Source organism: Eleutherodactylus coqui, chromosome 8 (assembly GCF_035609145.1).
Source record: "Eleutherodactylus coqui strain aEleCoq1 chromosome 8, aEleCoq1.hap1, whole genome shotgun sequence".
In the NCBI taxonomy this organism is placed as follows: domain Eukaryota; kingdom Metazoa; phylum Chordata; class Amphibia; order Anura; family Eleutherodactylidae; genus Eleutherodactylus; species Eleutherodactylus coqui.
In genome coordinates this window covers 167,487,200-167,514,104 of record NC_089844.1, presented here as the reverse complement: position 1 = coordinate 167,514,104, position 26,905 = coordinate 167,487,200, and the positions used below count along the sequence as shown (strand labels likewise).

Here is a 26,905-nt window from a genome sequence, read left to right as displayed (position 1 = left end):
CCAGCCAGTATACAATGCCACGCACATATATTTCACAGCCTGCACGCTGCGAGATACGCTCATGTGAGCCCGGCCTTACTTGCTAGGATGGATGAGGCTGAGGAACTTGTTGCTCTGCCCCATCCAGATTTGGAATGAGCTCATTCTCAGTGAGTACATTCAGTCTGGGCTGTTGTATGTCTGTGGACCCTAATACACACTATTATGTTCTTATACACCTAAGTTCTTGTACTTTCCTCTTACAGTTTACTTTTCTGAACTCACCATTTTCTTTCTCTGGGATTTCAGCTACCTCGGCTTCTCTTCATAAACCATCAGGACCAACATCTGCCATAATGTTAGGGATTCAACTCGCCTTGTAAGAGCCGTAAAGCGTTCTTGCAGAACCTCAAACTCAGAGCGGATATCATGTGTCTCCAGCAGACCCGCTTCTCTCCATCCTCAGCACCAGGATATTATCAGTCCCAGTGTTCCCAAGTCTACTTCCCATGGTTCCCAGAAACAGCAGTTGTGATGCTATTATGTAATTCCCTTCCTACAACGACTGATGAGATAAACCTTGCAGCAATTTCAGAATGACTTCATTCCAACTTCAGGGGTTACGCATTCTATTCCCTCCTCACAAACCTTATTCTCGTATTCACTGGTTGCTGGTCTCTACTTGCCTGGTCTGATCACGACATGTAATGGCCCAATTGGGGGTCTCAGTCAAAAGCTCCAAACTGCTGATAATACACAGGAAAAATGGAGGCTACTGATAATACAGGGGGGGAAATGGAGGTCGCTGATAATACACGGGGGACAATGGAGGCTGCTGATAATACACGGGGGACAATGGAGGTCGCTGATAATACACGGGGGACAATGGAGGCTGCTGATAATACACGGGGGACAATGGAGGTCGCTGATAATACACGGCGGAAAATGGAGGCTTCTGATAATATACGGGGACAATGGAGGCTGCTGATAATACACAGGGGGACAATGGAGGCTGCTGAAGGTACAGGGGGGGGGAATGGAGGCTGCTGATAATACACAGGGGACAATAGAACCTGCTGATAATACACGGGGGACAATGGAGGTCGCTGATAATACACGGCGGAAAATGGAGGCTTCTGATAATATACGGGGATAATGGAGGCTGCTGATAATACACAGGGGGACAATGGAGGCTGCTGAAGGTACAGGGGGGGGAATGGAGGCTGCTGATAATACACGGGGACAATGGAGGATGCTGATAATACATGGGGACAATAGAGGCTGCTGATAATACACATGGGACAATGGAGGCCGCTGATAATATACGGGGGACAATGGAGGCAGCTGATAATACACGGGGGACAATAGAGGCTGTTGATAATACACAGGTAACAATGGTGACTGCTGATAATACACGAGGATAATGAAGGCCGCTGATAATATACGGGGGACAATGGAGGCAGCTGATAATACACGGGGGACAATAGAGGCTGCTGATAATACACAGGTAACAATGGAGACTGCTGATAATACACAGGGGACAATGGAGGCTGCTGATAATAGACAGGTAACTATGGAGACTGCTGATAATACACGGAGGACAATGAAGGCTGCTGATAATACACGGGGACAATGGAGGTTGCTGATAATACACAGGTAACTATGGAGACTGCTGATAATACACGGAGGACAATGGAGGCTTCTGATAATACACAGGGACAATGGAGGCTGCTGATAATACACAGGTAACTATGGAGGCTGCTGATAATACACAGGTAACTATGGAGGCTGCTGATAATACACAGGTAACTATGGAGGCTGCTGATAATACACGGGGGACAATGGAGGCTGCTGATAATACACAGGTAACAATGGAGACTGCTAATAATACACGGGGGACAATGGAGGCTGCTGATAATACACGGGACAATGTAGGTGCAGCATCCAAGTAGCGGGTCCCAACCTAGGAAACAGCAAGGATGAGTTGTAGGCCTTGTCATGGTGGCACTACTGTCTCCCACCTGGAGAGTAGCCATGGACATGTCCACTAAGGCCAAGGGCAGGCAATAAAGTAATGGTGAACCAGAAACAGGTTTACCTTTATCTTCTTTTGCTTTGTCACGGGTGATGCCACCGTTCCTTCCTCTGGGGGGGGGGGGGGATGTGACCGATTGATAACAAAAAGGATCCACACACGGAGAAGTCTATTTAACCCCTTCAGTGGCAGGTTTATTATTACCATGTTATTAGAGATGAGCGAGTATTCAGGGGGCAGCCGCTTCCCGCTTCCCGCCCCCCGCCGGTCTCCGAATCTTTAGAGACGAGCGGGGAGATACTTGGCTAAGGCACTACTCGCTCGAGTAATGTGCCTTAGCGAGTATACTCGCTCATCTCTACATGTCATGCTTTACAGGGCAGGTTTGTTTTTTTTTTGTTTGTTTTTTTTTAATAATTGAGTTTTTATTAGAATTTTTTATAATAAACATAAACAACATTTTACCGTTTTGGAAAGACACCTTAAATAGGTGAACGGTATTCATAGCAAAATTGGAATTCAAACATCAACATAAACAAAAACATATACAGATATACAAACATAAACACAATTAGCGGAGGTACATTTCCTTATTTACGGGAATGGTTGTTGCTCTAGAGGGGGTTCTTGGTTGTGTAGTCCAGCCAAGTTGCCCAAAAAGATGTACGAGGGTGTTGAGAAACAAATCTACGTGAGTAGGCTTCCTCCAGGTGGAAGGTGAGTTCCACCGAGTTTCTAACCTCTGTTATGGATGGAGCTTCTTTTGATTTCCAGTGCTTAGCTATTGCTAGACGTGCCGCTAAGATAATATGGGAGGTGATGGCTGCATAGAAAGGGGATAATTTGTCTGTTTTCAGGAAACAAAGAGCGAGTTTAGGGTCCGGGGGGACGTGTTGGTTTGTGACAGAGTGTATTAGATTAAATACTAGGTTCCAAAAGGACCGTATGGAGGGGCATAGCCACCACATGTGGGAGTAGGTACCCTTTGCACCGCACTCCAGCAATTTTCTGAGATTGAGGGGTTCATTCTCGCTATCCTAGCTGGGGTAAGATACCAGCGGAGGAATATCTTCTGGGAAGATTCCCAGTGGGAGATACCATGTGAAATCTTTTTCGTCCATGAGAGCGCCCGGCCCCACTCCTCCAGACTGAAAGTTTGTTTGAAGTCAAGCTCCCATAGGGTCATGTGGTTAGATTTAGTTTGGGCATTTTGGGAGAATGAAGACTCGTAAAAGGTAGATATGCCTCCGGAGACCTCTGTTGATAGTGAATAAAAGATGGAGGCCACCTTAGGGAATATGGGCTTTTGAACATCTATAGATTGTAAAGCGTACCTTAGTCTTAGATGCGAGAAGCCTAGTTTATTGGGGAGTTTATGTATCTCACTTATTGTGGGGAAGTCCATAATGGACCCCTCTCTATAGAGGTCTCCAATCTTTTTAACTCCAGATTTCTCCCAGATCCCATATTCAAAATCTGGGAGGATGGAATATAGGAATCTCAGTGGGAGGAGTGTGGCCGGCACCTTTTCTGAGGACGAAGAGACTAGTTGGTTCCATATTTGTACAGACGCTTGGATGCTTGGTAAAGGATGGGGCGGGAGGGGGGGGGAGAAGCTCCTAAGAGGGAGATCAAGGGGGTTCCCAGGGTTGCTGCCTCTATGCTCACCCATTTCTTTTGGGATACCGGGGTCCACCAATGTTTAATTTGGTCCAGTGTAGCTGCGGCGAAGTCTCTCTTAATGTCAGGGGCTTGCATACCCCCTAGCTCATATGGTTTTGCCAGAGTTGAGAATTTAATTCTGGCATGTGCTCCTCCCCAGATAAATTTGTTGATAAGAGCTTGGAGTTTTGATATAAAGTAGGTGGGGATTGGGATAGTGACCGTTCTAAAAACGTATAATATACGTGGGAGAATCATCATTTTGGCCGCTGCTATTCTGCCAGCCCAAGAGATAAAGGGTTTGCGGAATTTACTTAGAATGTTCGGGATGCGATGTAGGAGTGGTGTATAGTTTTGGGAAAAGGTTAGGGAGCTAGGATATGTTATGTTGATACCTAAGTATGGCAGGGAACCCTTGCACCAGGAAAAGGGGAAGGATTCCGAGATAGACTGAGTGGTCTTAGCGTCTATGCCAAGATTTAACATTTGGGATTTGGTATCATTGATCTTGTAATATGAGACCTCACCAAATTTGGCTAGAGCAGTTTGGGCCTGTCTCAGGGAAGGCAACGGGTTTGTAATGGCAAGAATAACGTCATCTGCATATAATCCAATTTTATGTTCCTGCGAGGCGATTTTTATTCCCTGGATGTTTTGGTTACCTCTGACCATTTCCGCCAGCGGTTCCATGATAAGGGCAAATATTAGGGGTGACAGGGGGCACCCTTGCCTCGTACCGTTGGATATAGCAAACGGGGAGGAGGGGCATCCTGAGGATAGGACCCTTGCAGTCGGTACCGAGTACAGCGACAAGATAGCAGATTTGATGGGTCCTAAGAAACCGAATTTTTCCAGGGTGGCTTCCAGGAATCCCCAGTGTATGCGATCAAACGCTTTTTCGGCATCTAACGCCAAAAGCAGGGCCGGGGTTTTATTCCTTTCTGCCACCCTGACAAGATTCAAGAATCTTCGGGTTCCGTCGGGGGCCTGCCTTTGGGGGACAAATCCAACCTGGTCTGTTGCCACTAATAGGGGGAGGATTGAGAGTAGTCTTGTGCTAAGAAGTTTTGCGTATATCTTAACGTCTGTGTTCAGGAGAGAGATGGGGCGGAAATTAGCTGGGGATGTGTTGTCCTTCCCAGGCTTAGGGATGGTGACAATCAAGGCTTCCAGCATCTCAGGCGGGAAGGAACCACTCCTCATTGCTCCATTGAACACAGACGCCAGATGGGGGGCAAGAGTTGGGGCGAATTTTTTGTAGTAGCCGTTAGAGAAGCCGTCAGGGCCAGGGGTCTTATGTGGCTTTAATAACTTAATTGTATCCAATACTTCCTGTGTGGAGATTGGCGCAGAGAGGGAGTCTAATTGCTCTGGTGAAAGACAGGGGAGATTTATGCTATGTAGGAAATTCTGTATGTCCACCCTATGGGGATGGTGAATATTTGGGTTGTCTTTTAGATTGTATAGGGAGGAGTAATATGCAGCGAACGCGTTGGTAATCTCTTGGGGGTGGAAAATTTTTCTGCCTTGGGAGTCAAATAGGTGTCTAATTCTGTCTTTTGCTCTTACTTCTTTTAGTTGTTTTGCTAGCAAGGCCCCAGTCCTGTTGTCATGAGCGTAGAATTGCATTTTTAGTTTTAGAAATGAGATGTCATGCTTGGAGACTAATAGGTTTTGGAGCTTTGCTCTAAGGTTGAACAGGTCTGCTGTCTTTTGTATGGATGGTTCTTTTTTGTTTGAGGAGTCTAGGGACTTGATTTGCCCGATCAGCCGGTTGAATTCTTCGTCTTTTTTCCGTTTTGCTCTGGCTCCAATTTTAATAAACATGCCCCGCATGTAAGCTTTAGGAGTGTTCCATACGGTAGCCATGTTCGGGACCGAACCTACATTGTTTGCGAAGAAGCTCTCTAGCTCTTCTTTAAGGGATGATTCGTGTTCAGGGAGGTTTAGGGTGTATTCATTCAATCTCCATGGAGATGATGGGGTGAAGTTGACTGACTCTCTAAGGGACAGGGATATGGGGGCGTGATCGGACCATGAGATTGTTCCGATTTCAGCCTGGAGGGTATTTTCTAGGCCCCTCTGCGGCAGCAGGAATACATCAATCCTGGAATAGGATGCGTGAGGCGCCGAGAGGAAGGTATAATCCTTCTCCGACCCGTGAAGGCATCTCCACACGTCGTAAAGCCCCTCTGCATGGATAATTGGGGCAACAGGGGATATGCCCCTGTTGCTCGCCGTGGAGTCCAGCTCAGGGTCCAGCACTGAGTTCAGGTCTCCTCCGATAACTAGGTTTCCTTCCCGAATTTTGGCCATTTCTGTCATGACGTGTTTGAAGAATTTAACTTGTCTATTGGGAGGGAAGTAGACATTTACCAGGGTGTACGTGGTGTTGTTTATCTCGCATACCAATATTAGGAAACGACCTGCTGGGTCTGCAAATAGGTTTCTTTGGGAGAATGATACATTTTGGCTAACTGCTATCATTACTCCTCTTTTCTTTTTTTCCCCACTAGAGGCCAGGAAGATGTACGGAAATTTAGGGTGTTTACAGGGGGGATGCTTGTCCCTTAGAAAATGGGTCTCTTGGGCAAAGAAAACATCGGAGTGGGATTTGATGGCCTGCCTCCAGAGCATACTCCGTTTGAAAGGGCTGTTTAATCCTTTTACGTTTAGGGAAGAAATGTTAACTGGCATGTCTACTGGGGAGTTTGTGGGCTGGACTGTCTTGGCGTCTTAGTCTATCAGGGTTGGCGGAGTGTAAGGGGGGGAAAGACCTCCTAAACACAATTTTATAACTAAATAAAACATGAAAATAAACATCAATTTTAAACATAATCAAAACATTGTTCACCCAGCGCCGATGTGCACTGGATGAATGGACTTTAAGGGGGGATAGAATCTTCAAACCATCCACTTCGGGCTCTACTATAATGAAGAATGAAAGTGGGTCTTGGCCTTTTTCAAGCACCAGTTACGCATGTTTGCCTCGCCTGTCGGCGATCGACCAGTCTTTTTCGACTCTGGAAGGTGGACTCCCCGCCGTCCTCGGGGATTGCTGGGTTGTGGGGATTTCCCATTGTTGTAGAAGGGAGATGCCTTCCTCTACTGAGGTCGCAATATGGAGAGTTCCGTTTCTGGAAATCAAAAGCTTGGTTGGGAATCCCCATCTATACTTGATGTGAGCCTCTCTAAGGGCTGATGTAATTGCTGCGAATAGTCTACGTGACTGCAGGGTGGCCGCTAAAAGATCTGGGAATATTTGAATATTCTCATATGGGGCCGGCAGTGTACCCCTACGTCTTCCCACTGATAGGATTTCCTCTTTTATTTTGTAAAAATGGATCCTTGCCAGGACGTCTCTAGGCGCTGACTCAGGGACGGAGCGCGCTTTCGGGATCCTGTGGGCTCTATCGATTGCATATTCTATTTCGGGGAGGTCCGGGAGGAGTGTTTGTAGCATTTTAAGTAGGTACTGTGGTATATCAGAAGGAGGCACGGCCTCCGGGATTCCCCTGAATTTAAGATTATTCCTTCTGGAATGGTCTTCTAGGTCGACAACCTTCTCTCGCAGCCGGGCTACTTCATCTTCTAAATTGCCGTGAGCGTCCACCATCTCGTTGTGAGCTTTTGTGAATTCCCCGAATTTTTGTTCAATATGATCTGTTCGGGTAGCTAGGTGGTCTATGTTAGATTGGAGTTGCCCGGATAGGTTTTGTATATCGCTGGAGATGTCTTTTTGCAGCGATATTAGCATGTTTTTCAGGGCGTTTATAGTTAAAGGGCTCTCGGAGTCTGGGTAGGCTTGTAGGTTGTTGATAGTAGCTGTTTGCTGAGAGGCTTCTTGCGGTTTATTGCTTTGGGTCTTCTTTGCTGCGGGGCCCTTGGGTAAAGGCGTGGATGGAGTGGAATCTTGAACATTCCTCTTGTCCCCGCTTTTGGGGGGAAGGTTGGGACTGTCCGGGGAAGGAGACAGGGAGCCCGGGGAGGGGTGTTGTAATGGGGCCTCAGGGCTTTGAGAGATGGTAGTTGCTGCTGCTTCAGGGTTCTTCGGGTGTGGAGTCGCCGGTGTGTTCCTGCCGCTCCGTGGACCCGGAGGGAAGAACTCCGAGAGTCTTCTTGGGGCAATCGCCTTGGTGCGGCGTTTCACCATTGCGAGTAAATAGAATCTGCAAAGTATGCGGTAAGAAAGTCTCTTTTGGTGTTCCGACCGTTTCACCAGAGGGGATGGTATCTCTGTAGAGCCGTGGGAGACGTGTTCCGGTTAGTTAGAGTAGTTTCAAATGGGCATTGGTGCTAGGTGGCCTTGCTTTGCGCTGTTTTAGAGCCGCGTGTGTCGGGAGGAACTACATCTCTCAGTCGTGTTGTGCCATGTTTGGTGTGGGGGGGACGTTCTCCTCCAGGGCTCTCAGTGTGCACAGATGTGGTAAAGTGTTAATGTGAATTTAACACTGGGCCAACTGGCCGTTGAGGGTCTTCAATTTGTTTCCCTTCTCCTAAGTAGCAGGGCACTATGGAGGCACCAGCTCTTGTTTTCCTGTCTGAAAGTTGCAATTTTATATTCTTCTAAGGGGTTAATTTGCTTTCAGAGGGGAGAGTTTATGTTTCTTCCTTTGTGGGGTGCTGTTCTATTGAATAGCCACTAGGTGGCAGCAGGCTTTCGTTAATTGCACGTCTGCTTTTGCTCCTGTCTGCAAACTCCTGTGTCTCTCCTCCGTGTGCCGTTGGCATCTCGCTGCTGGGAGGGGGGGGGGGGGGGGGTTATGGGGTCCCCTGACTTTGTGGTGGCCCTCCTCACCTTTACAGCGAGGTGTGTGCATGTGGGACTCACCGGATCCAGGGTCCCGCAGCCTCCAGTCGGGCCGGAGTGTTCCGCCTCCCGTTCCCGCTCTCCCAGCTGTACCCGATCCCCAGTGGTTCTCGCGGGGGTCTTGGGAGCCGTGCAGCCTCCAGCTGCAGCAGCCGCACTTGTGCTCTGTGGAGCGGGGACTTCGCCGCCCGTCCGGTGCCTCCGGCGGCCGGAACTTCAGTCCGGGGATGCGCCTCTCCAGGTAGGCCACACTGCTTGCTCTCCGCCTAGAGACCCGCGGAGGGTCTCAAACTGTTCCTCCCAGTGCCGCGATGCCAGCGGTGGTGTTCTGCGGTCGGCAGGGATCTGTGGAGCCCCGGGATTTCGCCACAAAGGTCACGCCGGTCTGGAGCTCCCGAGGTGTGCTGTCTTCCCGCCGCTGGCCAGACCACGCCCCAGGGCAGGTTTTTTAAATGAGTCAACAATGCAATTAAATCTCGCAAGTATTTATTAAGGAATGCAACAATCACATTGCAACACTGTACTACTTTGACATTTGGTATTATGGTAGGGAAATCTCTGGATCTTGCTTCAGTGAGTATGCAGTAAAAACCCCAGAAGATTTCAGATGACAGCTCAGTGCTCTGCACATTTCAGCACTAGAGCTGTCCCCGAAAATCTTCCAAGGTTTAACTGTGTCGTCAGTGCAGCAAGCCCCGGAGATTTTCCGGGCGTGTCACTAATAAAAAGAATTGCAAGTCTTCTTCAAGTATTGCAAATAGACCCACTGAGTTTATTAGCTACACCACAAACAAAAAGTTCAAGGTGGATTATTTCATTAATCAATCTTCTGATTTTGTGATTTATATGCTATAATGCTCCCGTAAAGTTCAATATGTAGGACGCACTACACAAAACTTAAGGTGTAGAATCAATAAACACAGATTACACCATCCACAGCTTCTGCAAACAGAGTGTTCCTTTGAAATTTGGTACTGAAACACAATTGCAACTTTGATCCTTTCTCTGTATTGGCAATGGAAAAAATCAAGGGAAAACTGATTAAATTGGCCAATGACACAAAGGGATAGCTTACACTAAAGAAGAGAGAGAGAGGATTCAAAAAGATCTAGAAAAGATTGAACAGCTTGAAAAATGAAAAAAGCACATACAGAATGGAAGGAATTGAGATAAGCAGCAGCACATGTGAAAAAGACTTAGGTATACTAATAGGTCATAGACTGAACATGAGTCAACAATGTGATGCAGCAGCAAAAAAGGCAAACACAATTCTGGGATGTATTAAGAGAAGCATAGAGTCAAGATCACGTGAGGTCATTATCTCCCTCTACCCTTCCTTAGTCAGACCTCACGTGGAATACTGTGTCCAGTTCTGGGCACCCCAAATTAAAAAAGATATAGGCAAACTGCAGCAGGTTTCGAGAAGAGTTACTAAGATGGTTAAACAGTCTGCAAATCATGTCCTATGAGCAATGGTTAAAGAATATGGGAATGTTTAGATTGAAAAGGGGTGGCTGAGAGGAGACTTAATAGCTGTCTACAAATATCTGAAGGGCGGTCACAGTGCAGAGGGATCAGCCCTATTCTCATCTGTACAAGGAAAGACTAGAAGCAATGGGATGAAACTCAAAGGGATGAGACACAAATTAGATATTAGACAGTGAGGGAGATCAATGAGTGGAACAGGTTGCCACGGGGGGTGGCGAGTACTCCTTCAATAGAAGTGTTCAAACAAAGGCTGGACAAATATCTGTCTGGGATGATTTAGTGATCCTGCACAGAGCAGGGGGTTGGACCCGATGACCCTGGAGGTCCCTTCAAACTCTACCATTCTAGGATTCTATGAAATGCCAGCTAATATCTCAGATGGACCTAGCACTCTCCGGAAAAGAGAAATGTATTGGACTTACAGACTCAAGACCCTCACCCCAACGGGTTAAAAAAATGGGGCCGTAGAAAACGTGTAAAACAGAAAACATCATTTATAAATTTACTTTTGCATCCATTATAAAAAACACCTCAGACTTTTATTAATCAATTCATTTATTTATTTCACACCCAAGTGCCTTAAAATACGGTAATATAGATTTGTCATTCTTGTTTTTTTGCCCATCCACCTGGTTCCGCCCTAGTAGTATATATATATATGTATATAATCCTATAGATGTCCTTTACACAGTTTTACAAATGCAGCCAAACACAATCCAGTATTCCGGCCCGTCTTTGTATTTTCAGCCGCAGACCGCCTGCACCAAATCCGCATGAATCAGCTTTGAACCTGCGGATTCCGCTGCAGATTTCACCGCACTCATCAGAAGGGGCGAAATCTACAATGAAATCTGCAATATAATTGGATGCGCTGAGAATGTAAAACCCGCATGGCATGTCACCTTGTGTGGGCAATAAGACAAGCTGTCAATAACAGCAGCCTGGTATCGCCCTCGCCATCCATGCGGACGCCCCGTGGATGCCAGGCGTTTCTATGTGAAAACAGTCTTGCATCACTGCGGGGATGGAGGGAATCCCCTGCTGCAGCTGCTGCCGCCGCAGAGGATTGCGGAGTTCTCCCATTGCTTTCAATGGGGCTGCGATGTCCGACCTCGCAGCTAGATACGACACGGTGCGATTTGTTTCCTGCATGGCATCACATCGCAATGCAGGAAATCATCACTCGTGTTCAAATAATGGGGCTCATATTTGTGTAAGATTTGTGTATCTCGCACGATTTTCTTGTAATTGTGAAGGCAGCCTAATAGTGAATGACCCGTCCTGATAAGGATGCCCTCACACACATTCCCTGCGACCTATAGCAAGAGATTACCACCATACTTATCTTGGAGAGTTGCTGGATGAACCACAGGGCCCAGCAATGTTCACCTCCACCGACAGAAGGAGACTGCAAGAATTGATCTGCACAGAACCAAGGCAAGCTGGAAGTAACCCCCCTCCCTAATTGTCCTCAGGTGTCCTCCAACCCCAACCCCCCCATAACAAGACCGGCGCTACAGGAGACAAATGGAAAGAAATCCAAAACAACCAGCAAAGTCAAACTCAGTCCGACCCAACAGGAGCAATGCCAAGAAGTGTAATACAAATGGAACACCGGCCTGCGATGCCTTACACTGAGGCTTTAGTCACATGGGCATTGGGATTTTCTGCCGCGTTTACTCGCCCATTCACGCGGTCGGGTGCGGTGTATATACGCCACATCCAAGAATTCCTTCGTCCAGGAGCAGAGGGTTTAGCAGCCTATGGGAGCTGCCAGCAAAGGAAGCGGGAAGGCTTTAGTGGTACAAGTTGTGCCAAACTCCCTCCCCCTTCTTTTGCCGGAGGCTCCCATAAGCTTCTATGGAAGCTGCCGGCTGATCGCGGCCAAGAGACAGGGCAAGACCTATCTTATCCGTCTGTGTATAATAGGGGCGTCCTGAACCCGCAGCAGATGCGCCATCTTATCTGGACGGCCGATTTTACTACCAGAATTCGATGCTCAGATAGCGGTGATTTTCAGCTGACGTTTTATCGCAGCAGAATAGCCGCCATAAGATGTTAGTGTGAATAAGGCCTCCGGCTGTATTTACACGGACGAGCGTGACGGATGTCAGTACATCTTACAGCGCACTCGTCTAACCTGCGATTTTCTGGGACGTGTAATGTGTTTTAGAGGTGAAAATGTACAATTCCCATCGGTCTGGGTGTTTGTCACTAAAGTAGATAAAAAGCATGTTGTTCCCATAGTTTACATGATGAACGCATTGTACTCACAGGCAGATCTCAACAAGAATCGCCCCAAATAGGACAGATGGCGATCCTTCGATCTGCGGTCCTTGGTTCGAGGCAAACATGCCAAGTGTATATTAACCCAATGAGAATAATTGGATCTCTTCATGTGCGAGTTGTGTCCATCTGACAAACGGACAGAACGTGTCATGAATACCGCCAGGTAAATACAGCCGCAGCTTTTATTCACACCGTGATGGGAAAAATAAAATGGGTAACTGAGGCGGCGCTCCTTGGGGTAGAGCCGGCAGATAAACTCTCCGAGAAGGGTAAAAGGCATGGACTTACCTGGCGTGAGCGGGCCGGGCTGGGGGGGCAGTCCGCTACGCCTGGGGTCCCTGGGAGCGCTGGTAATATTATGGAGAGGGTCTTCCCAGTTCAGACCCCCCCTGGTCACACGGACATCCTGATGTTGGAGAGCGTCAGCGGGGATTCCAGAATCCAGATTTGGTAGAAGAAACTAGTAGTAGAATAGATAAAAGGACCCCAGCGCTCCGGGAGATAGATCATAAAGGAGTAGTAATAAACACCAACTTACTTCACAGGGGGGTTTGTGGACAGAACCCCCCCTAATCCTGGCAGGCAGTACAGAATAATGGTGCTAGACTTTCTGGCTGGCTGTTTTTATGCAACGGTAAATTGGAACTTAGAAAGTGGTTCGGAACCTCAGAATGCGCAGCACCTGTATGTATTTGTAGAATGCTCCTCTTTTGTTATTATTGTAATTGGCGTACTTGCCTGTTTTTTTACCCGTACCTTGTTCCCAATAAAGTTCTTTGGATATATATATACCATCGCTAGGAGCACCATTATTCTGTACTGCCTGCCAGGATTAGGGGGGGTTCTGTCCACTAACCCCCCTGTGAAGTAAGTTGGTATTTATTACTACTCCTTTATGATCTATCTTCCGGAGCGCTGGGGTCCTTTTATCTATTTAGCTACTATTTTGGCACGATAAAACGCTGGCCGAAAATTGCGACTATCTGATGCATTTGATTCCATTAGATTCCAATGCTTCAGTTCAGATGGCCAATTTACCGTTGCATAAAAATGGCAAGCCAGAAAAGATAGCGCATGTTGGACCTATCTTCTGGCTGGAATATAACGGCCGGTTCCATAGACTCCTATGAGAGCCTATGGGAGCTGCCGCTAAAAGTAGGTGGGAGGGAGTTTAGCAGCAGCTCTACTAAACTCCCTCCCCTTCCCTCCTTCTCTTTGCCCCCTACCGGCTGTCGGCAAAGGGAGAAGGCAGGATAGAGTGGGAGATTAGCACACTAGCTGACACCCCACCCGTCCTGCCCCCTCCCATTGCTGGCAGCTGGTAAAGGCTAGAGAGGTGGCGGAAGTTTAGCACACTAGCTCCCGCATCCTCCCATTGCTGGCAGCGAGCAAGAGGTGCGACATGGTCACGCCTGCCTCTCACTCAAGTGATTTTCGACCGCGCTACAGCCATACAAGAATCGCAGCGCCCGTGTGAAGAAGCCGTTAAGCCCCATTTACATGGGATAAACTGTTGGGTAAACGATGGCCGCAGCCCGTCCAGTGAAGCTCGCTCCTGTGCTGTTACATAGAAGCGAATATCGCTGGATCGCTCACAGCATGGCCGGCATGCAGGCGCTACGGCCAGGGAGCTTTTTTCCCCCACCAGTCTCCATTCACTGTAAGCAAGCAGTTGTTTAGAACTGACCGTCTGCTGTTTACACTGAATGGCGAGTCGGCCCGGTTTCTGCATTTACACAGGACAATTATCATTCAGATTCCCACGGAAGCGCAGGAGTTTGAGCGACTCTGATCGATAATCGTCCCGTGTAAATGGCGCCATTACTCTGCGCTCACAAAACGCCATTTCATGCAATAAAGCTTTATAATTAGATGTTTAATTAATATGCAAAATATTTCAAGCCATTAAAAATGTCCTATTCCAATCAGTAAACTGTTAGACCTGAATAGTCGAAGGTCAGTTTATAGCATTTACAGCTGTAATTCCCATAGAAAAAGTTATTAAGATGTAAACTTAAATGTGCGGGTGTTTTACCCCCTTAGTGACGGCCGATACACCTTATGGCGGCCTGTATCGGCGGTCTATGTATGAAGGGAGATCGCGGTGATCCGCAGGACCCCTTTAACCAATGACATTCTAGAATATCTAACTTTAATATGAAACTTTCTTAAAGCAACAGTGTGTTCTGGCTTCAGCCAGTGAAGATTCATTGTATGACAAGTTGGACCATTCTCCAATATACTTCCTGGGTCAATTTCTCCTGATTTTAGGACCTCTCCTTGCAGGGGTTCAGTGAAACCTTTAGCCTGGGTTCACACGGGGCGGAATCCCGACGGAAATCTCGCAGTTTTGCCACAGCGAAAAACCGCGAGATTTCCGTCGTGTGAAGCACTGCTTCAAAACCCGCGGCACTTAGCCGCGGGTTTTGAAGCGGCCCGGCCGCTCGCTCTTCCGCTGCGGCCGGCGCTCCCATAGAGGAGAGCGCGGCCGCAGCGGAGCAAGAAAAAGAATGAGCATGCTGCAGCCGGCTAATCCACGCCACAGTGGCGGCTTCTGCTGGCTTTGCCGCGGAGGATTTGCCGTCCCGTGTGGACGAGATTTCTGAGAAATCTTGTCCACATGGCTGGCTAGTTCCAGGATTAGCAGCCGCAGGCGGATTTGCTGCTATGAAATTCCAGACAGAATTTCAGCGGGAAATCCGCCCTGTGTGAACCCAGCCTTATTGTTTACCCCCAGTACATAACAATCTGTTCTGGTCACGTGACGGACATGTAAGTGGTCGACTGGTTAGAAGAATCGGCCCTGTAATCCGCTCATGGACATGAGGCCTCAGACAGATTTACTTCTAGTTTTTATCTGATATTGTTCTGGATTTTATAAACTAAACTTTTATTTATAATTCTATGTAAACTGTGAAAGTCCTGGAACCAACCGTGTAACCACTATGATGTCACCAAGACCTACTGTGATGTCACCAGTATACAACAGCGGTGCTGGGCTCAGATCGGTCACTCACCAGTTGGATGTGACCGGTAAGTACTCCATCATTACTCCTGCTGCCCCCGGGGCCTTCTCACTCCAGCGCTCTGCTCTCTGTTTAGCTCTTCCATCGTGGGAACAGCAAAATGGGAAGAAAAAGGCTGCCGTTTTTTAGCCCATAGAAATGTATCCAAACTCAAGTTCTTTAGCTTCAATCCGCTTCTGTATTTTGCGATTCTTTTTTTTTCTTCTGTCATAGGAAACAGTTGGCGATTCAGACAAGAATCACCCAAAAATAGGAAATGCTGCAGTTTTTCTATCAGGGACTCTCGGTACGAGAGGAAAAACATTACTAGTGTATAAAATACTGTTTTTTCTCGTGCGATTCTGTCTATATCGCAATCAGATAGAGAATCCCCCGTGTAAATACCGCCTTAGTGCTCACAGCCCCATACATTATAGAAGGACGTTTAGAATTGTCATATGTAATTAACATGCAGAATATTATAGACCATTAAAAGTGTCCTATTAAAGTCTGTAAACTGTGACGCTGCGGTTGTGGAACCAACCTGTGAAGGTTCTAGAACCAACCCTGTAACCACAGTGATGTCACTAAGATGTAATCAGTTCTGGTATAAACGTCAGCGCTGGGCCCAGATCGGTCACTCACCAGTTGGATGTGACCGGTAAGTACTCCATCGTTACTCCTGCTGTTCCCGGGGGTCTTTTCACTCCGTACCTCTGCTCTCTGTTTAGCTGGGAATAGCAACACGGAAACAAAAAGCGTCATTTTTGCACCACAGAAATGTATTGGAAGTGAAGATCTTCAGTTTCAATCAGTTTCTCTATTTACCGTCTTCAATCCGTTTTTTTACACTGCGACAAAAGTGCTGAAAAACGGAAGTGAACGGAAAGCATACTTTCATTTACCTTTCACTTCCCTGTTGGACGGCTCCGTTCTGTAAGAATGAGCCGTGAGCTCAGCCGGCATGTGACCAATCAGCTGTTAGGGGCGCAGAGTTATTCTATAGAGTCATTGGACAGTTTAGTATTCGGATCTTATTACTATTATACAATGACATTGCTTAAGGCCTCTTTCACACGAATATCGCGGCGATATCGCGCCTGCGCTCCCACGATTTTTGTGCAATATCATGGCGTTTTCTGGTGAAAACACTGAATTTGATTAATCTCCCAGCCCTCCTCTCACCAATATGTATTCCAGCCATTCTAATGTCTCGTCTCATGTCTTCATTCTAGGTCTTTCTGTTGGGATCAGCATCGTATTATTGTACTCTGCTGCGCTTACGGTTAGCGAATTGTCCTGCGTACAACTAGAGGCAGTCCCATTTCACCCAGACTGCCCTCTGGTTTGCCCTCCAGGACATTGTACTATCTTGTACCCGGCATTTAACAACCATGCCGTTTTGGAGAAAATCCAAAAAATTCAATCTGCCCCAGATTTCAGGTGACGGAAATCTGCCGGGCGTCTTACCATCTCTGGACGAGCCGAGCATCAAGCTCAAGAAACATCAAGTCATCAAGGATGAGGCAGCCGTCCAATCCACCAACAACTTCAGCCTGCTGTCCCCCCTGCGCTCCAATGAGATCCGTGAGAGGTAAGTCAAGATTAACCCCTTCCACAATGCCATTTGGGGTTCATACGACCGTTTGATAGCTTGCTATTCATTGCGTATATTTCCTCTGACGGTGTTCACCATGTGGGATTAATAACGTTCAGAATATTAAATATCACTTTTGGGGACGCAGCGGTAATTCTTTCACTTTTTGATTAGACAAATTGGAAAAGGTTTTTTTTTTTAACTTAACCCTTTCCAATCCACTGTCTGACATCTGAAGACATTCTGATTGAAGGCTGTACAGCTCCAATATCGGAAGACGTCCGGCAGGGTAATCTTACTGTATATTACTGGCCGCTCTGTTGTCGGGGGCCTGTCCAGCATGTCACATACCGCAGTACTGGCTTTAGCCAGCAGGTGGCACTATCGTTAAATGGCAGAAAGAGAATGCCCCCTAGGAAATCCTGAATCCAAAATTGGATTGCAAAGGGTTAATATGTATTTTTTGTAAAAAGCACAACACTTTTATTGTATCCCTCTATACATTTGTCTTTACACCCCCCCCCCCCCAGCCCCCCACAGGGGACTGAAAAGTTGATCATTCATATAGTTTTATGCAATACCATGGTATTGCATAATACTGTATTCTGATAGACCGTCTTCCAAGGCGTCCCACAGGCATTTCTTGATAGACAATCATTTCTGTGTGCCGTCCATGTATGCTGCACATTGGGAAGGAGATAAAACAGAGTACTTGTCATATACCATGTTGGTAGATCCAGAACTGTGGTACAAGTTACTACATCCTTAATGCCCAATCTGTCTCCACAGGAGCCACGGCAGCAGCGCTGTGCTCAGCGCTGAGGAGCTGGACAAGCACTTTCCAGACAGGCGGCTGAAGCTTTATATTGCTACATGGAACATGGAAGGCAAGGTAAGAATAACTACAGAATACTTTCCGTGTCACATACGTGTAGCCTCGCTGCAGTCTGGTAACTAGACCAGTAACCATGTCTCTCTAGTTTGTAATTCAGTATCACATAGTCAGATCTTATCTTACCCTGGGCCAAAATCTTAAGACTCAAAACAGTTCTTACACTCATTGCAAACTATCACTCTGTATCATTACTCCCTATTCAAACTCTGCAGCGCTGGCCATAGTCTACATGAGTATCCCCTATCCCAAGTCTGCAGCGCTGGCCATAGTCTACATGAGTATCTCCTATCCCAAGTCTGCAGCGCTGGCCATAGTCTACATGAGTATCCCCTATCCCAAGTCTGCAGCGCTGGCCATAGTTTACATGAGTATCCCCTATCTCAAATCTGCAGCGCTGGCCATAGTCTACATGAGTATTCCCTATCCCAAGTCTGCAGCGCTGGCCATAGTCTACATGAGTATCCCCTATCTCAAATCTGCAGCGCTGGCCATAGTCTACATGAGTATCCCCTATCCCAAGTAGAAGAGGACAGTTTGCTTGGTGCATGTTACTAATATCTGTCTCTTCTGAACAGAAATTCCCACAAAATCTGGAAGATCTGCTTTTTCCATCAGACGACGATTATGGAAAAGACGTATATGTTATCGGCATTCAGGAAGGATACCCGAATCGGTAAGTCTTCTCAGACCTTAGATAGAACCTGTCATCATCTCTGAACACCATAAACCGCGTTATAGGTATCAGAAGTAGAGATGAGCGAGCGTACTCGGAAAAGCACTACTCGTCCGAGTAATGTGCTTTATCCGAGTATCGCTGTGCTCGTCCCTGAAGATTCGGGTGCCGGCACGGAGCAGGGAGCTGCAGGGGAGAGCGGGGAGGAACGGAGGTAAGATCTTTCTCTCCTTCTCTCCCGCCCGCTCTCCCCTGCTCCCCGCTGCGACTCACCTGTCAGCCGCAGCGGCACCCGAATCTTCAGACCCGAGCACAGCGATACTCGGATAAAGCACATTACTCGGACGAGTAGTGCTTTTCCGAGTACGCTCGCTCATCTCTACTCAGAAGGTATGGGACCAGGGGGATCACGGAGCAGTGCTTCATACTCACTGGGCACCCCGTTCCAGGGCTGTACCCCAGTTGGTGCCCACACTTCCCACAGCTATGACTGGCAGACAGAGACAATCTTCTCAGGGACCTAGCGTGGGAACCAGCCACCCAGTGAGTATGAAATGCAGCTCTCTGCACCCCCAGTCCCTCACCCCTGAGACCTATAATGTAACTATGGAACTCAAATGTCATGGCAGGTTCCCTTTAAAGTCTATATCTGCTGGTGGACTGCAGGATGACCAGCTCAATGTTATTTCTCAACGCCTTACAATCCCTACTGTAGGATCCTTCCTACCTTTTCCAATGTAACCTCTGAGGTTATAGTGTAGAGCGCCTAACAGAGGAGCTCAGGCTCTTAACCTAATGTAATCTGTATTAATATCTATAATTTAATGTGTTTTCTTGCAGGCAAGAATGGGAACTAAAGTTACAGCAGACCCTCGGACCCCACTACGTCATGCATCACTCATCCGGGCACGGCGTTCTCTATCTAACCATCTTCATTCGTAGAGAACTCATCTGGTTTTGTTCCGGTATGATCATCTTTCTTTCATTTATAGAATTGGGGGTCCAATTATGACGCTAACTTTAGTTGAGTCATTAGTGGGAATGCCTCATATGTGCCTTGTATGGTCTAGTTGGTAGAACTGCTTTCCTGAACGCCTCTTGATGATATGAAGTAATGGAAATTGGAGAGATGACTCCATAGTTGCATAGCCTATGTTCTTCCACACGTCCCTGGGTTATGCCCGATATTTCATCTAATTACCATTAATATTAATGAGGCTTAACTGCATTACCACACACAATCTGTGGGCTAGTGTGGCGCTGTTTTTGAAAGAAGACATGATTTTCTAAGGCTGTATAAGCCCTTTAAGAAGAAACTGTTCTATGTAGTTCTCCTAACCACTGACCCTTCTTCCTATATTTAATTCTTCTATATAGAAGTGGAAAGCGCCCATGTGACGACCAGACGGTTCCACTATGTAAAAACCAAGGGAGCCCTGGGTGTGGCCTTCACGATATTTGGCACATCCTTTCTATTCATCACCACCCATCTCAGATGTAAGTATCTGCTCCCCATATATTACATGTAAAGTGCTGCTATGTGATGAGAACTGATATGAGATGATAGAAGAATTTGTGCTGGGAATGTTTTGGTGCCAAATTCTTGTAAATTCCAGGAGTCACATTTACTAATATGTAGATTTTGTTGACAGTTGGAGCAGCTGAGAAAAGGATTGTGGACTATAAGGTCATCACAGAGGGTCTTCGCTTGCCTAGAAAACTTCCGGCCAGAACTGATTCCAGTGAGTACAAGTTATCAACCTGCAGCCTATAATTGTCTTCACCGCCTTCCCTATCATTGGGGGTCCGATCCCTCATGGAGTCTAATTATGGGGCTTGTTTATCTGATTACAGTTGACGTCACCACCCGCTTTGATCGGGTCTTTTGGTTCGGGGACCTCAATTACCAACTGAAAGAGGACCGGAAAACCGTGGAGTCTCTCCTCCGAACCATCGAGGGAAGAGACATGAGCAGCCTTGTCGAGCTCGACTCACTCAACGAAGCCAAGAGCAATGGTAAATCTTCATTCAGAAAAGTTATATTAAACAAACAAAATACACATAAAATGTGAAACCCGTCATATATCCAGTATCCATCACACAGTATTATAGAAATACTGTATGAAAACCGTCATATATCCAGTATCCATCACACAGTATTATAGAAATACTGTATGAAACCCGTCATATATCCAGTATCCATCACACAGTATTCTAGAAATACTGTATGAAACCCGTCATATATCCAGTATCCATCACACAGTATTATAGAAATACTGTATGGACATAAGCACACAAGAAGCCAAGATACACCAAAGGTTGAGCTATGTATTGTGCATGATATACGGGATGTAGCTGAATGTGTCTGAAGAACATATTGGCCGGTCATATCCCTAAAAGGATTTAGGACCCCTATGATTAATTCATTGGCCAAGATATTGTATTAAAAAAATGCAGGAGTGTCCCTTTAAGGACTTCTGGCAGTCCGGTATTGTACCCCAGAGAACAGTGGTATATTTACTAGTACACAGAGCGCTATCCATTCTTCACATCACACATACAGAATCAGATCCAATCACTGAACTGATGGGTAATATGTCCCCACATTCTTATGACCTCCTGAACATCAGATGCAATGTTTTTTTGTTATTTTTGCTGCTTCTTATACCGATCTCTTTCTTTTACCTCAAGGGTCCATATTTAAAGGATTTAACGAAGACACCATAAGATTCCATCCAACTTATAAATTTGATGTTGGCACCGATAATTATGACACCTCTGCAAAACAAAGAATCCCATCGTATACGGTAAGATCTCATCCAATGGTCTGCGGGGCTGGAGAGACAACAGAGTCCACGGAGAAGAGCCCAATTGTGTCAGTTATAGCTGTATTGAGTTAACCCTTTCCAATCCATTTATTTTTTCTCACCCATTCTCCCCAGCTGCAAATAAACTGGAGCTGGGAGAATGGGTGAGAAAAAATACATTTTCCCTGCACCCTCCTGATCTGACAGAGTTCAGGAGGGTGCAGGGAGGGACCTGCTTACCTGACCGGCGTCTTGTGCATTCTCCTTCTGCCTCCCGGCTCGGCGATCATGTGACCGCTGGGGTCAGGTGACACCTGGCGGTCACATGATCGCCGGGTCGGGAGACAGAAGGAGAATGCACAAGACGCCGGTCAGGTAAGCAGGTCCTTGCACGGTGCAGGCTCCCGGCTCGGCGTTCATGTGACCGCCGGGGGTCAGGTAACACCGGCGGTCACATGATCGCCGGCCGGAATCTATGCATTGCATAGCGCTAATTGAGCGCTATGTAATGTATAAAGAAGTGGGCAGAAAGGGTTAAAAACCCTTTCTGCCTTCTCCTCGGGGGTCCTCGATGACGACCAGTAAAGGAGTGCATCTGCACCCGATGTGCCTGACGATCGGGTGCAGATCCACTCCTGCACTGCAGTGTCGGGCCTGCCCCGACATCGGAGCTGTGGAGGAAAATGATGATGTCGGGGCAGGCCCGACATTGGACTGGAAAGGGTTAATATGCTTCCAGTAATAATATCTCATGGTGTATATTACTATGTGATCTCTACAGGACAGAGTGTTATACAAATGCCAACATGCTGGAGATGTGCAAGCCATAAGATACGACGCTTGCCCTATAATAAAAACATCAGACCACAAGCCAGTGTATGGTGTCTTCGCAGTCAAGCTCAGGCCCGGCACAGATGAGTAAGTATGGTTTTCCTGTACATTATTGGCAGGATACTTTCAATGCCGGCCATTAGTACTGGGCATTATAACCAGAGCTCACACCTCTGGGCAGCTGGTTATACTCCTGGGTGTTACCTTTAACATTATCATATGTCCTTCATCCATATATTACTCATTACAGCATCCCCTTGGCCGGAGGACAGTTTGACCGCAAGGTATTTTCTGCGGCTATTAGTAAGAACGTCTGAATGCAGGGCCGTGCGGGAGAAGACAGCGAGGTAGGGTATTCCCATATATCATCCATATCATCTCATCAGTGTTCTCACTTAGGTATTCCCATATTGTGTATGTTCTTAGACCTTCTCCTTAATATATATATGATTCTCTATTATGTCTTATGAGCAGGGAACAGGAATGTCCCACCAATCACAGTTTCCTGTAAGATCTGTCTTCTCCCCAAACCAACTTCCATGAGAACCAGCGCCTGGAAGTTGATGAGGATAGAGCTCTTCTTCATCAAGGTATCTAAGGATAATAAAATGCTGCTAGTAAAATAAGAGACAAAGACTTGGTTGGATCACATAGAAGTAAATGAGCACATTTGTTGTATTTTCAGAGCTATATTCTCCTGAATCCATCACTGTTCAGCAGCAGATAACAGCGAGGTAGTATTCCTCTATAACCCATGTTACCTAGTTAGGTGGTAGTAATAGCTATTTGTATATTATTAGATGAGCTGTTGGGTATTTGCATGTTGTGTATGTTCTTAGAATATCCCAATTAATGTATAATCCCCTTTTATGTCTTGTGAACAGGAAACAGGAATGTCCCATCAATCACAGTTTCCAGGAAGATCCATTGTCTTCCACAACCCAATACGAGACCAACTTCCATCAGAGTGGGAGCCTGGAAGTTGATGATATTAAAGGTTCAATTCCAACCAGGTAACTAATGATCATCAACTCCTACCAGTAAAATAGGAAATTCAACTATTAAAACTGAATTACATGGAAGTAAATGATGATATTTGTTCTATTTTCCAGGACCAAGTTCTGCTGAGTCCATCAATATGCAGGTCTTATGTCTTGTGACCAGGAAATTGAAGCGTTCCATCAAACATGGTTTCCCAAATCATCTGTCTTCTCCCACAACTACATATGAAGTTCCATGTGACCTCACAGTATTGACAACTCACCTACCTGTTGCCAGTTTGCTCCACCAATCAGTGACTACTCTGGTGACGCATCCTAGGGATTCGTAGCAGTGAAGGCCAGATCCCTCAAAAGGGGTAAAAGGGTATAAACCTGCAGTCCCTAGGAGCAGCTAACCAGAAAAGCCAGCTCCAAGTCTTTTGCTCTACCAATCAATGTCTACTCTGGTGACGCACCTAAGGACTCATAGCAGTGAAGGCCATATCCCTCAAAAAGGGGATAAATGGTGAAAACCTGCAGTCCCTAGGAGCACCTAACCAGAAAAGCCAGCTCCAATTTGTTTGCTCCACCAATCAGTGACCATTCTGTTGACACACCCTAGGGACTCGTAAAAGTGAAGGCCAGATCACTCAAAAAGGGGTTAAAGGGTGAAAATCTGCAGTCCCTAGGAGCAGCTAACCAGAAAAGCCAGCTCCAAGTTGTTTGCTCCACCAATCAATGACTACTCTGGTGACGCACCCTAGGGACTCGTAGCAGTGAAGGCCAGATCCCTCAAAATGGGGTTAAAGGGTGAAAACCTGCAGTCTCTAAGAGCACCTAACCAGAAAAGCCAGCTCCACGTTGTTTGCTCCTCCAATCAGTGGCTACTCTGGTGATGCACCCTAGGGACTCGCAGCAAATTCTGCCAAATTCTCTCATAGAAGAAGTATTGACCCGTCTACAGTGGTGCAAGGAGCGTCATCGTTGAACAGTTGAGCAATGAACGTCCTATAGAGTGACCAATCATGTTACTCTATTTTCAAATCAAAGAGAATGTATTACATATGTTTTTTTACTAAATTAAAACCAGATTAAGAAACATTTCCCATTCTTGTAATTGATTTTCATTTTCTAATTGTGGATTTTTTATTGCCTGCACAGGACTATGGGGGCGGCCATCTTGTCTGATTGGCTTTAAACATCGTTTAGAGATATGCTTTAAAGCAGCTTCATGAGCCATAGACACAATGAATAGGAGAGGACCCACTCATTTTTATGGGAGTGTGTTATGGGCATGCTCTGTGACCTGTACAGAGGTCATTTTGCAGGGATGGGGAGGAGGTGAGCTGTAACATCACCTTTTGTGAATAGTGAACCCTGCGTTATCTATATATAGAGATGTTACCACTGTAATCCTGCCGCTGATGATAATGAGACGATTGCTGAATAGTTTCTGCTACAAAACAGGAAATATCAGAATATTAATAAGTTTAGGGGTCAGTGTGAAAACGAAAGGATTTTAGGATCTTTTTAAATCGTGACATAAAAATTAAAGAAAATTGATTGGAAAATATGTCAGACATAAAAGCTTGATTGATATAGGCCAAATGTACATGGGCAGAAATTCCGCAGCGGGATTTCCAGCAGAATTTCCGCCCGTGCCCGCTGCCATAGGATTGCATTAGATAATACAATCCAATGCAGGCAGCTGTGATTTGACCGCATGAAAACCCATGCGGTAAACAAATCACGACACGTCCTATCTGTGTCTGAGCCTCGCAGAGCCTTGCACAGAAATGTCACTGGTGACACGCGGTCTCTGGTCTGCGCACACACGGCCGTGCGACAGCCAGCACAGAGCGAGTCGCCGGGTCACTGCAAGGGCACATCCTGCTGCAAGAATTTTCGCAGCAGGTTCCGTCCTGGCCGTCTGCAGGAGGCCTTAACCCCTTCAGTGGTGGGTTTCTTACACCCTGTCAGACCTACAAGGGAAGTTTTTTTAAATGGTCTAATCACTTCATTTCAACTAATTTCCCAGTGGCATTCCAAGAGCCATAACTTTATAATTTCCCCATTGACGGCCATATGAGGGCTTGTTTTTTGTGGGACAAGTTGTATTTTTTGATGGCATCATTTTTGGGTATATATAATGTATTGCATAACTTTAGTAAAAAATTGTAGGGAGATTGGGGGAAAAAAGAAGTTCTGCCATTTGTTTTTTGGATTTCACTTTTACGGCGTTTAGCGTGCATAATAATGAATGTGATAATGCGCTGTCACAGTGTTCAGTGACAAGGGGACTCCCCACTGGGGAATTCTGACGGGCACCACGGACCTACGGAGAACACATGTCCTATGTTTTGCAGATACATACGTTAGCATGCCTGTAAAGCACGGACATGTGAGCACCCCATAGGGATCCAATGGTTCTAATAGGCGCGCATTTTTGTGCGCACAATTGTACGCACATAAACACGCTTGTCTGCATCGACCCTAAAGGGAGAAAGGTGGGGTTTGGGCATTTTTATACTATTTTTTTTTATTTTTGTCCCTTTAGGGGACTTACATAATACTTTATTCTTCTAATACTCTGCTATGCTTAGACAGGCTATGACGCTCAGACATATTCAAGCCTCCAGGTGCTACAGAGACCCATCAGGACCCCCTGATCACATTGCCGGGAGTCCAATGGTGACAGAGGGAGCCCCCTTTCTCTAATAGCCCTTTACATGCTGCGGTTGCATAGACCGTGGCATGTAAAGGGTTAAACAGGGGAGGTTTTCTCCGTTCTCCACTCTAAGAGCTGCTGCCCGGCTATCATCTGACAGCTGATCACCAGCTCTCCCTGCCACGGGGACCATCGGCTGGCTTCATGTAAACTGTGTAGGAGTTCAAAAAAAGATGCTTGAAGTTACCGGTAGATTGGTAATATCTTCTTTTTTTAAAGTCCTGCACTGGTTCTCTGTGGGAATGTGCAGGCGGTGTGTGTGCAGAACACAATGCCACAGCTTATGGCATTGTGTTCTGCACGGTCCCATAGTGAAACATAGCCAGGAAATCTTCCAGCTATATCACTATGGGCAGTGGAGCTAGTCCCGGAAAATGTCTGGGCGTGCCACTGAAGGGGTTAAGAGTCACACCGGGAGCAGTCGGGGAACTCATTTACTAACAGCCCAATTAGTACATTACAAGTTTGGCAGCTGAGTACAACTTGTGCCGCTCCGCATGATAAGGCAGGGAGGCATATACAGAATTCACAGCAGAATATTCTGCAGTCGCAGTTATCTGTCGGGTCCCGGATTCCCGCTTTCCTTTCTCTCTCTCCCTGTTCACACTCACGATTGCAGCAAAGACGGCGGAAACTCAACTCTGTCTCCTCTCTCTCACAGGGGCTTGCAGCTACCGAGGGGTCTCCTGGGATAAGGTATATCCAGGGGAGATGGGTCAGGTATTAGTGTATCTTGACACCACCAGAAGGTAGGGGTGTGACAGGGCTTACATAGAGGGATGGCCCTGTCATACCCCTACCTCCGCATTGGCTGTTAGTGACCGTGTTGTGCTGTGCCCCCACAGCAGTGCTACTCATCAGGCAGCTGTCTCGTTGGTCTCTGGTACCGCACGGCTCTGTTAGGTGCTGCCTGTGGTGTGGCTGAGGCCTTCTCTGAGGCCTCCCATTGCAGGGCCGGAGAAGCTGGAAGGCGTTGGGGAGCAGCACCGCGGACATAGGAATGGCGGAGGCTGCAGCGGAGCAGAGGGTAGACTGCACCGGCCCCAGCTCAGAGTCCGGAGCCCAGCGGCGGAGTGGCAAGTGTGGAGCGCAGCAGGTGACAGTGCGGCACACTGCGCAGGACTGG

At 46.8% G+C, this 26,905-nt stretch overlaps 1 protein-coding gene across 1 annotated transcript; it reads left to right on the top strand.

Annotated features, from left to right (window-relative positions):
* The first annotated feature begins 16,662 nt into the window (after positions 1-16,662).
* Positions 16,663-23,199, top strand: LOC136578004 (phosphatidylinositol polyphosphate 5-phosphatase type IV-like). Its single transcript, XM_066577911.1, has 13 exons — positions 16,663-16,862; positions 17,655-17,757; positions 18,336-18,433; positions 19,274-19,398; positions 19,811-19,930; positions 20,092-20,196; positions 20,288-20,449; positions 21,125-21,240; positions 22,022-22,158; positions 22,322-22,374; positions 22,757-22,805; positions 22,956-23,084; positions 23,184-23,199. Exons 1-13 carry the CDS (start codon positions 16,663-16,665, stop codon positions 23,197-23,199), a joined length of 1,413 nt encoding a protein of 470 aa, XP_066434008.1.
* The last annotated feature ends 3,706 nt before the right edge of the window (positions 23,200-26,905 follow it).

What these genes read in the sequence shown, in the direction of transcription:
- LOC136578004 (XM_066577911.1), top strand. Translation starts at nt 16,663, where the DNA reads ATGCCGTTTTGGAGAAAATCCAAAAAATTCAATCTGCCCCAGATTTCA. An exon ending in CATGGAACATGGAAGGCAAG is followed by an intron (nt 17,758 to 18,335) that starts GTAAGAATAACT and finishes TCTTCTGAACAG; the next exon opens with AAATTCCCACAAAATCTGGA. An exon ending in CTCAGGCCCGGCACAGATGA is followed by an intron (nt 22,159 to 22,321) that starts GTAAGTATGGTT and finishes TACTCATTACAG; the next exon opens with CATCCCCTTGGCCGGAGGAC.